This window comes from Arvicola amphibius, chromosome 7, assembly GCF_903992535.2.
Source record: "Arvicola amphibius chromosome 7, mArvAmp1.2, whole genome shotgun sequence".
NCBI classification, from domain to species: Eukaryota; Metazoa; Chordata; class Mammalia; order Rodentia; family Cricetidae; genus Arvicola; species Arvicola amphibius.
Genome location: NC_052053.1, coordinates 57,115,752 through 57,127,663, shown reverse-complemented (window position 1 = coordinate 57,127,663; position 11,912 = coordinate 57,115,752). Strand labels below are relative to the sequence as shown.

At 37.3% G+C, this 11,912-nt stretch overlaps 1 protein-coding gene across 13 annotated transcripts in view; it reads right to left on the bottom strand.

Annotated features, from left to right (window-relative positions):
• Window positions 1–5,778: 5,778 nt before the first annotated feature.
• Rc3h2 (ring finger and CCCH-type domains 2) overlaps window positions 5,779–11,912 on the bottom strand; it is a 52,302-nt gene continuing 46,168 nt past the window's right edge. For 7 of the 13 annotated variants that reach the window (XM_038335909.1, XM_038335912.1, XM_038335902.1 and 4 more), the window contains one exon: window positions 5,779–10,975. In XM_038335909.1, coding sequence (XP_038191837.1) covers window positions 10,780–10,975 — 196 coding nt within the window. In that variant the 3' untranslated portion in view covers window positions 5,779–10,779. The remainder of the gene's footprint in view (window positions 10,976–11,912) is intronic. The other 6 variants (XM_038335908.1, XM_038335910.1, XM_038335911.1 and 3 more) reach the window with 4 other exon arrangements.

The window sequence follows — 11,912 nt, the reverse complement described above, 5'->3', positions numbered from 1 at the left end:
AATTGTGCTGAAGTCAGTAAAAAAAAAAAAAAAAAGCCAATTTCAAAAGGTTACATATAATTTCATTTATAACATTGTCACCATGACATAATTACAGAGATGGAGAACGGATTAATGGTTGTCAGGGTTCAGAGAGTATAAGAAAAATGATGTGAATATAAAGGGCAAAAGGAATGAATGAGAGGAAACGACTGTTATTTTAGGAAAGGCCTTTCCACAAACTTACACTTGAGAAAACTGCATCAGAACCATCTACATGCCTTACTTTGTGGGTGAGCATATACAGGTGAATGAATACACACGAAGCTGAGGAGGGGTAAATAATGTCTATGGATTGCCTGTTAAGTCCGTTTTCTGGTTCTGATACTGTACTAGCTATGCAAGATACTACCATCGGATAAACTATGTGAAAAGTACATGGTAATGGCCATACTTTCTGTAACTTCCTATGAATCTCTAACTATTACAAAATAGTTTTTTTAAAAAATACTTTTATTGATCTCTATCCTCTTGGACTTAGATATCTATTTTAAATTGCACCTTTCGTTACTTTCCATCTGATTTTCATTGAGGTTAGGTTTTGAGAAACTCCTGAAACACCTAGTCATGAAGCTATCCCATGGGCATCTGAGCTACTCGGTTAAACATGTTATTTCAACAGGGATTAACTATAAATCTCTCAAAAATTTTATTTCTTCCATGATGCTTCCTTTCCTTGCTGGTGTGAACACATGTGACCTTAGCACTCTGAATAATGAGTTTCAGGCCAAGAGGGCTACCCAAGACCCTATCCCTGTAGTAACTCGATTCCTCTGCCTGGTTCGCTTTTCTTCTTGCTTTTTCCTATACTCTAAACTCACTCCGGGGCTCATGCAAGACTGCATGTGACAATCATGTCTTCCTTCAGCAAAACAGAGTTTGCAATCTTTAAACAATCCCCTAATAATGCATATATGCCTAATGTACTTGTTTTGCACAGCAAATCTGGTCAGTTGTTCTCCCCAACCTCAATCTTCAAGCTCATCTTTTCTTCCATGCCTGCATGGCCATGTAGTCTACATTTAACTTACAGTATTGACCCAGCCTCTTTGCTAGTCTATCTCCAGCTTCATCTTTTACATCACTGCCAAAGTATCCTTTCTAAAATCTCAAATCATTCAGCTTATGTAACTTCCAAGCTTCTCTTATGATTTTGTTAGTAAGGTAGTCAATGCCCATCTTCCTCTTCTAATAATGTAAACTTGGGCAAATTTTTAAGAGTATCTATTTCTTTTCTTGACTAGAAATGGTGAAAATAATCTACATTGTAACAATTATAAACTCTGTCTGAAACATACTCAGAGAACAACTGGCTGTTTTTATTATTACTAAATCCCATTTTTTTTTTTTTTTTTTGGGTCCTGATTTTTCAAGACAGGGTTTCTCTGTGTAACAGTTCTAGCTCTCCAAAGACTCAACCAAGAAAGAGAATTACAGGCCAATCTCACTCATGAACATGGACGCAAAAATTCTCAATAAAATACTGGCAAACCGAATCCAAGAACACATTAGAAAAATTATCCATTACGATCAAGTAGGCTTCATCCCAGAGATGCAGGGCTGGTTCAACATACGAAAATCTATTAATGTAATCCATCATATAAACAAGCTGAAGGAAAAAAACCATATGGTCATCTCATTAGATGCTGAAAAAGCATTTGACAAAATTCAGCACCCTTTTATGATAAAGGTCTTGGAGAGATTAGGGATACAAGGGTCATTCCTAAATATAATAAAAGCTATTTACAGCAAACCGACAGCTAACATCAAATTAAACGGAGAGAAACTCAAGGCTATCCCACTAAATTCAGGAACACGACAAGGCTGTCCACTCTCTCCTTATCTCTTCAATATAGTGCTTGAAGTTCTAGCAATAGCAATAAGACAACATAAGGGAATCAAGGGGATCCAATTTGGAAAGGAAGAAGTTAAACTTTCATTATTTGCAGATGATATGATAGTATACATAAGCGACCCCAAAAACTCCACCAAAGAACTCCTACAGCTGATAAACTCCTTCAGTAACGTGGCAGGATACAAGATCAACTCCAAAAAATCAGTCGCCCTCCTATACACAAAGGATAAGGAAGCAGAGAGGGAAATCAGAGAAGTATCACCTTTCACAATAGCCACAAATAGCATAAGATATCTGGGAGTATCGCTAACCAAGGAAGTGAAGGATTTATATGACAAGAACTTTAAGTCTTTGAAGAAAGAAATTGAAGAGGATACCAGAAAATGGAAGGATCTCCCCTGCTCGTGGATTGGGAGGATCAACATAGTAAAAATGGCAATTCTACCAAAAGCAATCTATAGATTCAATGCAATCCCAATCAAGGTCCCATTAAAATTCTTCACAGAGATTGAGAAGACAATAATCAACTTTATATGGAAAAACAAGAAACCCAGGATAGCCAAAAAAATCTTATACAATAAAGGTACTTCTGGAGGCATTACCATCCCTGACTTCAAACTCTATTACAGAGCTACAGTATTGAAAACGGCTTGGTATTGGCATAAGAACAGAGAAGTTGACCAATGGAATCGTATAGAAGACCCGGATCTTAAACCACAAACCTATGAACACCTGATTTTTGATAAAGGAGCCAAAAGTACACAATGGAAAAAAGAGGGCATCTTCAACAAATGGTGCTGGCATAACTGGATGTCAACCTGTAGAAGAATGAAAGTAGATCCATATCTATCACCATGCACAAAACTCAAGTCCAAATGGATTAAAGACCTCAATATTAATTTGAACACATTGAGATTGATAGAGGAGAAAGTGGGAAGTACTCTACAACAAATGGGCACAGGGAACCGTTTCCTATGCATAACCCCAGCTGCACAGACTTTAAGGGCAACATTGAATAAATGGGACCTCCTGAAGTTGAGCAGCTTCTGTAAAGCAAAGGACATTGTCACTAAGACACAAAGGCAGCCTACTGACTGGGAAAAGATCTTCACCAACCCTGCAACTGACAAAGGTCTGATCTCTAAAATATATAAGGAACTCAAGAGACTAGACGGTAAAATGCCAATTAACCCAATTAAAAAATGGGGCGATGAACTGAACAGAGAATTCTCAACAGAAGAAGTTCGAATGGCCAAAAGACACTTAAGGTCATGCTCAACCTCCCTAGCTATCAGGGAAATGCAAATCAAAACAACTTTGAGATATCATCTCACACCTGTCAGATTGGCTAAAATCCAAAACACCAATAATAACCTTTGCTGGAGAGGTTGTGGGGTAAGGGGCACACTCATCCATTGCTGGTGGGAATGCAAACTTGTGCAACCACTTTGGAAAGCAGTGTGGCGGTTTCTCAGGAAATTCGGGATCAACCTACCCCAGGACCCAGCAATTCCACTATTGGGAATCTACCCAAGAGATGCCCAATCATACAACAAAAGCATATGCTCATCTATGTTCATAGCAGCATTATTTGTAATAGCCAGATCCTGGAGACAGCCTAGATGCCCTTCAGTGGAAGAATGGATGAAGAAACTGTGGAATATATACATGCTAGAATACTACTCAGCGGTAAAAAACAATGACATCTTGAATTTTGCAGGCAAATGGATGGAAATAGAAAACACTATTCTGAGTGAGGTAACCCAGACCCATAAAGATGAACATGGGATGTACTCACTCATATTCGGTTTCTAGCCATGATTATAGGACATCGAGCCTATAAGTTTGGGATCCTTGAGAAGATAATAAGAAGGTGAACTCCCAAAAAAGATATAGTAATCCTCCTGGATATTGGAAGTAGACATGATCGCCAGGCAAAATTGGGAACTTGAGGGTTGGGCAAGACTGGGCCAAGGGAAGATGGGGAGAGAAAAGTGTGAAGGGGAGAGCGGGGGGAGCTCGGAGGAATGGGGTGCTTGGGATATAGGAAGGGTGGATATGAGAGCAGGGAAGCATATATCTGAATTTAAGGAGCTACCTGAGGGTTGTCAAGAGACTTGACCCTAGAGGGGTTCCCAGGTTTCCAGGGAGACGCCCCCAGTTAGTTCCTTGGGCAGCTGAGGAGAGGGAGCCTGAAAAGGCCAGTTCCTATAGCCATACTGATGAATTTCTTGCATATCACCATAGAACCTCCACCTGACGATAGATGAGAAAATGACAGAGCCCCACCTTGGAGCACCGGACTGAGCTCCCAAGGTCCTGATGAGGAGCAGAAGGAGAGAGAACATGAGAAGGAAAGTCAGGATCGTGAGGGAACCTCCAGCTGGCGACAGATGGGGAAGGTGACTGAGCCCCACATTGGAGCACTGGACTGAGCTCCCAAGGTCCCAATGAGGAGCAGAAGGAGCGAGAACATGAGGGAGAAAGTCAGGAACGAGAGGGGTGCGTTCACTCATGGAGACGGTGGGACAGAACTAATGGGAGATCACCAACTCCAGTTGGAATGGGACTGATGGATCATGCGACCAAACCCGTCTCTCTGAGTGTGGCCAACAGCGGGGGCTGACTGAGAAGCAAAGGACAATGGCTCTGGGCTCTGATTCTTCTTCATGGACGGGCTCTGTGGGAGCCTTCTCAGCTTGGTCGATCACCTTCCTGGACCTGGGGGGAGTTGGGAGGACCTTGGTCTTAGCATAGAGTGGGGAACCCTGATGGCTCCTTGGCCTTGAGAGGGAGGGAGGGGAGGTATGGGTGGAGGGGAGGGGAGGGAAGGGGGAGAAGGAGGGGAGAGAAAGGGGAGAAGGAGGGGAGGGAGGGGGGAGGAGGAGGGAAGGAGATGGAAATTTTTAAATATAAAAAAAAAATAAACCATGAGAGAGAAAAAAAAAAAAAAAAAAACAGTTCTAGCTCTCCTAGAACTAGCTCTTGTAAACCAGGCTGGCCTCAAACTGAAGATCTGCTTGTCTCTGCCTCCCAAGTGCTGGGATCAAAGGTGTGCGCCACTGCCCCCTGGCTTAAAACCCATTTCTTAATCAAACTTTCCATTTAAGTGGAAATGGATCCAACAACCACTACTGTTACCTTTTTGAGAGAAAGCAAGATGGCAGAACTCGGACTCTGTTACCTTTCTGGTTATGAGATCTTGGCAAATAACCTATCAAATATAAAACAAGATTACAATACAAAATAGAGGTAAAAGTCGTGAAGGTAATCTGTTACAGCTACAAATGTTATGCAGGATTTAAAGTCTAGCTAGAGGTGGTCTCAGAGAAGCACCCCCTCTTGCTCAATTCAACTACAACTGGCCCCTTAGTAGGTAGCTTTCTGAGTTATTCAAATTGGTCTTTGCCATTTCTACACTGTAAGTTTCTAGGGAAAGGGCTCATTTCATTACCTATAATCTTAGGGGCTTATTACACATAAGTGGGGTGAATAAAAGTACTCTGAGGTCAATGACAATGGTGCCGAGATTCACACCATTTTTTTAAAAAAAACTTTTCTGAAGTCTACAGAATGATTTTCGTAACACATGACTTTGTCCTATTTATGCATCTGTCCTATTATCTCCCAGACAGTAAACTCAGTATTATATTTTACACCACCACCCATTTAAAAAGTGCTCTATATTGAATGAAGTGTCAAACAGAATTAAGAAATATTTCATCTCCTTAGGTCTATTTACCTCCCAATGTATACCAATGAAGCAGGTGAACATTTAAGTCCCTACTTAAGGAGTTTCTTTGCAGCTTTATTAAAGATAATATTAAGAAAATCAGGACAACTAAAACATACCATAAACTTAACATTGACACTAAGCAAACAACTTTTAAGGTGGACAAATAATTTTATTTTGTGCATGCAAATACATGTCAAGTACTGCAAACTTTTTCCATCAATTTTCTCTCAAACACTGAAAATCATGATGCTCTAGTTTGTGAACAGCCAAAGCTAATATCTCTTCACTTCAGTGCTACAGCAAAAACACACAGAATTCACTCTTTGCTATTCACTATCATCACAACCCTCATTGTTCCATCTTTGCCCTCCCCCCATATACAGGCCTTATAAGTTTTAGCCTTCCCCCCATTTAATCCTATTCCTATAGCACAAAGGGAAACATTACAATTTGGAAATTCAAATTGAAATAAATGGAATAGAATTTATTCCCATATATATTCCCCATATTTCATTGTACAGAATTATTTTATAGTTTTAAATAGAAGCTGAGTATATGCCTTAAAAATGAGCATTAAATCCATCTTAGAGATGGTGCCTGCTTTTTACATGATGGGTGTACACCATCTTTAATTTCATTTACATTTCAATCGAACAATAGATTTGCAAAGAAAATGTCTAATACAGACGTAAAAATATTCACACTAAGCTTCACAATCGGTTGTACAATTGACAAATAGGCCTCTTTCCCCAAACTTTCCAGCTAAGCAAATTTATAAAATGTAATCAATGCAACAAGAAGAACATTTCTCTTTCACTTCCAGGGAAAAGAATATGCAATAAACAGTATAAATGCAGACGGCAGTTGTAAGCTAACCACGATACTCCCAAGTGGCTGTACAGTGGGTATGTGCAGTACAAATAAAAGCCACATGTGTTGTATCACAACTACAGTATAATTGTTTGCCCAGCTAAAAGAATGCATGCACTTTCATGCTGTGGGTTATAAAGAGAGGCCTAATTCTTGACAGGTTGATGGAATATGTGCAAATGACTTTGGCTTTTGGCAGTACTAAGTGCAGCCAGTATCTATTTTCCATTGGTTTAGGGGATATTTTTTAATTTTTTATATAAGAGAAAAAATAATTGCCAGTTTCATACTTGGGGGAATAACTCCCCTTAGAGTAAAAATAAGTCTCCACTCAAATGTGGGGTGTTCTGATCTGGGGTTTGACTCCTTGTACTCCCTTGCCAGCAAAGGGATACAAAGAAACAGCTCATGTAAAGGAGTTACTAGCAAACTTAATCTTTAGAAAACAGGATACTCTTTGAGCATGTTCATTTGTGTTCTGCTTGCAGAAGGTGCCCTTCTGTAGAAGTTACAGTAAGTGATCCCATCAGTACTCTTGATTCACTAAAACACAAGAAAAGTTCTAAGACACTAATACATAGCTGCAATGCAACTTTTCTCTTTAATGATTAATTACCAATATTGATGACAGACTGCTCAGAAAATAATTTAAAGAAACATGGGAAGAAATACTCAAGATTCACAGCTGAAATCATATGCTGAATCAGATTGTTTTAAGTTCCAACTCTAGCTAAAAAGACAACATGGACTGTATCACATCTAAAATTCAAAAGTAGGGTAGGTGGCTTTTAAACAATTTTTTTCAAATGGTTAAATGATCCCATTTTTCAAAAGTCCTACAAACCACTGCATTCTGTAATCTGTATATAAAATCAGGATGTGCTTTATAACTCAGCATCAACTTGAAATCTGGGTCAAAGTGACTAGGATCTATACAAAAGGGAATTTTTAGTTTTTGTATGAGAGGTTTTATTTAATTCTTTTACTAGGGTAAAAAGTACGAAAGGAGAGAATAAGTCCATAGGCCTAAAGAGCTACCTTTTTTCTTTTTTGTGAATGTACAGCTGTCCCCACATATACTGGTTTACTGCATGGCATTAAAATAAGTCATGGTAGCATAGGTAAGAGAATATGATTTGTTTAGGTACCAACTAGAAGAAATACACATAGAACTCTTAGAATTCATAAAATTAAATGACCCCACACAAGACTAAAGATGCTATATTCACAGCATCTGAATGTGGTACACTGACTGGATTTAGAAACTGGGAAGAAAAACAAAACACAAGGAAATCCACATCATTTTTCTGCTTTTCAGACCTCAGAGTGCTTTTCCCTGATTATACCCATAGGCAACACATGCAGTTTAGATATCAACATTACTAATTTTCTCTTCTATTGCAGCTGTAATCTCTGATCCCAAACGGGTTCATCATAATGTCTTATTAAAGGGTCAAAGTGATGATTGCCCCCAATTTTAATAAGCCATGTTCTAGGTCTGTTTATACTATTTTCCTTTTGACATCATTAGGTATCATTTTGAAGAAAGGTCAGATGAACTGTCCTTTCTTCTGAAGTGGCAGAAATCCAATGGCTTTATTTCACATTAACCCACCAAAACAGAGAGTAGGTTGTCACTACATAAAAGATGCAATACGGAATAATGACACAAAAACAATTCCTCTGTTGTTAGTGAGAAAGAGAATCTAAGAATAGGGAGTTACTATTTTCTGGGATCATCTACTGCAAGACAAGTATTTGACGCTACGTATTTGAGACATACCAATAAGACTGGCAGGAACACATACTGATGCAAATGTAATTTACTGAACAAGTAGGCAAACACCTAAGCATCCTAACCCCCTCCAGCAGAGCACAACCTCGCTTCAAATGTCAATTTTAAAATTAAAAAGATAAGGTTAAATACACAAGATCAATTTATGTAGTATATAATCACCCTCAGAAAGTACTGAAGATGTTTGTGTAGTTCTGTTGCACAGAGGGTTCTTTCCCTGAGGGCACATAAGGAGCTCTCAACTGTTAATAGGTCTCTATTTTGTAACAAAATAGCAATTTTAAAATCTTAAAAAAAAATACATTACCTTCAACATGGAAGATCTCACTATTAAATATCCATGAAATAGACAGACTGGTTTACATAACCTTTTTGGAATTACAAAAGGAAAAAAAAAGAGCATTGGAAGCATTTCAAATGTAATAAGCTCATATTCATAGAAAGGTTCTGATATAAATTATATAACAATCAAGTTCCTGTAATATCCTAGACTAATACATAATGTCAGAAATAAGTTAATGTAACATGGTTTAAAACTCTTGTTCCTATCCATTTCAGGTTATAGAGCGAAATAAATAAAATGTCTTTGTAGGGATGGGGAGCACTGGCCATGGCAAAAGGTACAGTATTAACCAAAGGAAATTAAGTCAAGGCTACTGTGCTGTTATGCTATAAACAAACATCTCCATACACTTAAGTATTAAATAAATGTGTAAGATCTTCCATACTGACACCAGAATATCAAAACTACCCCTTTGTTTCTCAGGTATTATTTACAACTTATCAGTCACCTTATGAGCATGTTCATTAAGACAGTTATCAAACACCAGTATTTACTTATTCCAATCAAGAAATTTCAGGGAAATGTCAACCCTCCCACCCCTGGAAATGTGCACAAAACGTTTTATCAAAATCTTATCTGATACAATGCTGTGTTTTTTTTTTTTTGTAAAATAACTAAATAGCTCAGACGACCAATAACATGATCCTGTTTAAGCATCTTGCTAGCAGGAGAAGCCCTTACATACAGTACACCTGGTGAAAGATCAGCTTGGCTTAAAATATTCCAGTACAATTTTCAGAGTAAACAACTTCACAGAAGTTAATTAAAAAACAATAAAAGTCAAACTAATCTTAAAGAAATGGAGGAAAAACAAAAACAAAAAAAAACAAACTATAGGTAATATTACCACCAGGAAGAAATGCCCAGCTTTTGTTTTCAAACGTTGACTAAAATTTAAGCTTCAATAAAATACCACTCGCAAATCTGAGACATGGCTGGCTAGACATACTGCATACTTTCAGATGCCAACTAAAAATTTCAGTCACATTATGGCAGGGCAGAAATTATTCATGTTTTTAAGTATGGATAAATGTTAGCCAATGTTCTACTACTACATGGTTCAAAGTCTTATCAACCTAACAGTCAGAAAACATGGAAAATTAAACCCAATAATGAAGTAAACAATAAACAATATGTAACTAAAACAATGCAATGAACACCCAAATTATATTAATTAAAGACCCAGCAATACCGTCTTGTTAATCAGTGCAAACGCTACATACAGGGTTTTCTCAAGAAAGCTGAAAGCACCTGATTCTTTTGCCAAGTCATCAGATTCAATAATGTACAGGCTTAAATCTGCATTTTAAAAAATTGCCATTACATTAGTGCATAATTTATCAAAATTGTAAAAACGATTCTGCATAACTTAGGAGAATTTAATATCTAGTACATCAGCTGAAAGACTTAGGCACTTGGTTATATTTTTAGTTAATTACTTCAACAAGTAGCCTTTGTATAAATATTAACAAAGCAGAAACTATCCTTGAAAAATGGAAAATTAAAAAAATTAAATGCTACAGATAAAAGCACTGCACCACACTTCTACATATAATGCAGTAAAGCTAGTATATAACCCTGTAAAACTCTATGGTTAAGAACATCTAACTTCACTCTTTAAAAACAAAAAAGAAAAATACATGCAAAGCTCAATAAAAAAGATAAATAAAGCATCTGGAATGAGATGGAAATTTCTCTCAGTGAAACATAAAATAGAAATAAATTAATTAATTAACTCTACTTTCACTAGATGTATCATTGTAGGATCCTGCTAGTTTAATAACTGAGTTGTTAATTTACTGTAGAAGCCATTTAAAATAGGAAATGGCTCAGTTACTGCACCGGATTGCTACAAACTCATAAAAAGCTGCTTGAAGCTTAAGTTAAATGTCCAAATTCCAATAATTTCTGGAAAGTGAACATTACCCTAGTAAAGTAAATTTTCTTTTTTTTCATAATGCTAATGCAAGAGGGCTTGAAGTATCAAAGAGTCCACAGGAAATGGATGCCCCCAATAATATTCTTTTTTTTTAAAAAAAATATACATTATATAATATATATTATATATATATATATATATATAAAAAGCTAGTGTAAATGCTTCCAAGGTGTGGTCATAAATTTGAAAGATGAGCCTCCTTTCAGCTGTTAACCATCTTCCCATTTGCAATAGGTTTTAAAAAGTCGTTTTTATCTTCAGACATAACATGAGTTTTCAGGATGAGATTGCCAACACTGACAGATGTAGTGATGGGGAGGCAGCCTGCACTGCTAATAGATACTGGGAGTGGCTGGTTAAAGCAAGACGTTACTGGCAGAATTGTTTTTTGTTCCTCCCTATGAGAAAATAAATGATAGTGAAAGCAAATTAACTTTAAGTGCAAATATTTAAGAGTTACCATATATGCTCTCTAAAAGCTATTTCAAACTCTTAAGAGCCCACAGAAAAAGTCTATCTTCTTTATCAAGAAAAGTACTGAATGGGGGCTGGAGAGATGGCTCAGCAGATAGAGCATTAGCTGCTATTCCAGAGGACCTGGGTTCAACTCCTAGCACCCAAAATGGCATCTCACAAAGGTCTATAACTCGAATCCCAGGAGACACAATGCCCACTCTGGCCTCTGCAGGCACAAGGTTAGCACATGGTGCACAGATGAAATGCAGGCAAAATACCCAGACACACAAAAATTAATAAATAAAAATCAAAGTAATTTTTAAAATATAAGAAGTCACTAAAAAGGTCCTATTTTTCAAATTTATGATAAAAATTAAAATACTGACTAGATGACATATAAATTATCAAGCTTAAGACCAGGCCCAAATCTTTGGCAGTAATTAAACAAAATGGCAATATAATAGTCAAGAAAATCCTAACATGATTTTTAAGACAAGAAACACTTAACACTTTTTGTTTGCTCTAGTTTTTATGATTTTTTTTTTAAAAAAGATTGTTTTTCGTGTATGGATGTGAACCACATGTGTGCACTGCCCTTGGAGGTCTCAAGATTCTCTGGAACAAGAATTACTGATGATTGTGAGTTACCATGTGAATATTGGGAACCAGCAAGTGCTCCTAACTGCTGAGCCTTTTTCCAGTCCCTTATGGTTTGTTTCTGAGATAGGGTTTTGCTACAGATTCCATGATAGCCAAGAACATATAAGTAGCTGATCCTGACTCTGCCTAACAAGCGCTGAAGTTACAGCTGTGTTAATCTAGGATTTAATTTCAAAATTGCAAGTTTGGCCAAATTGAAGAAGTATACTAGAGACTAGA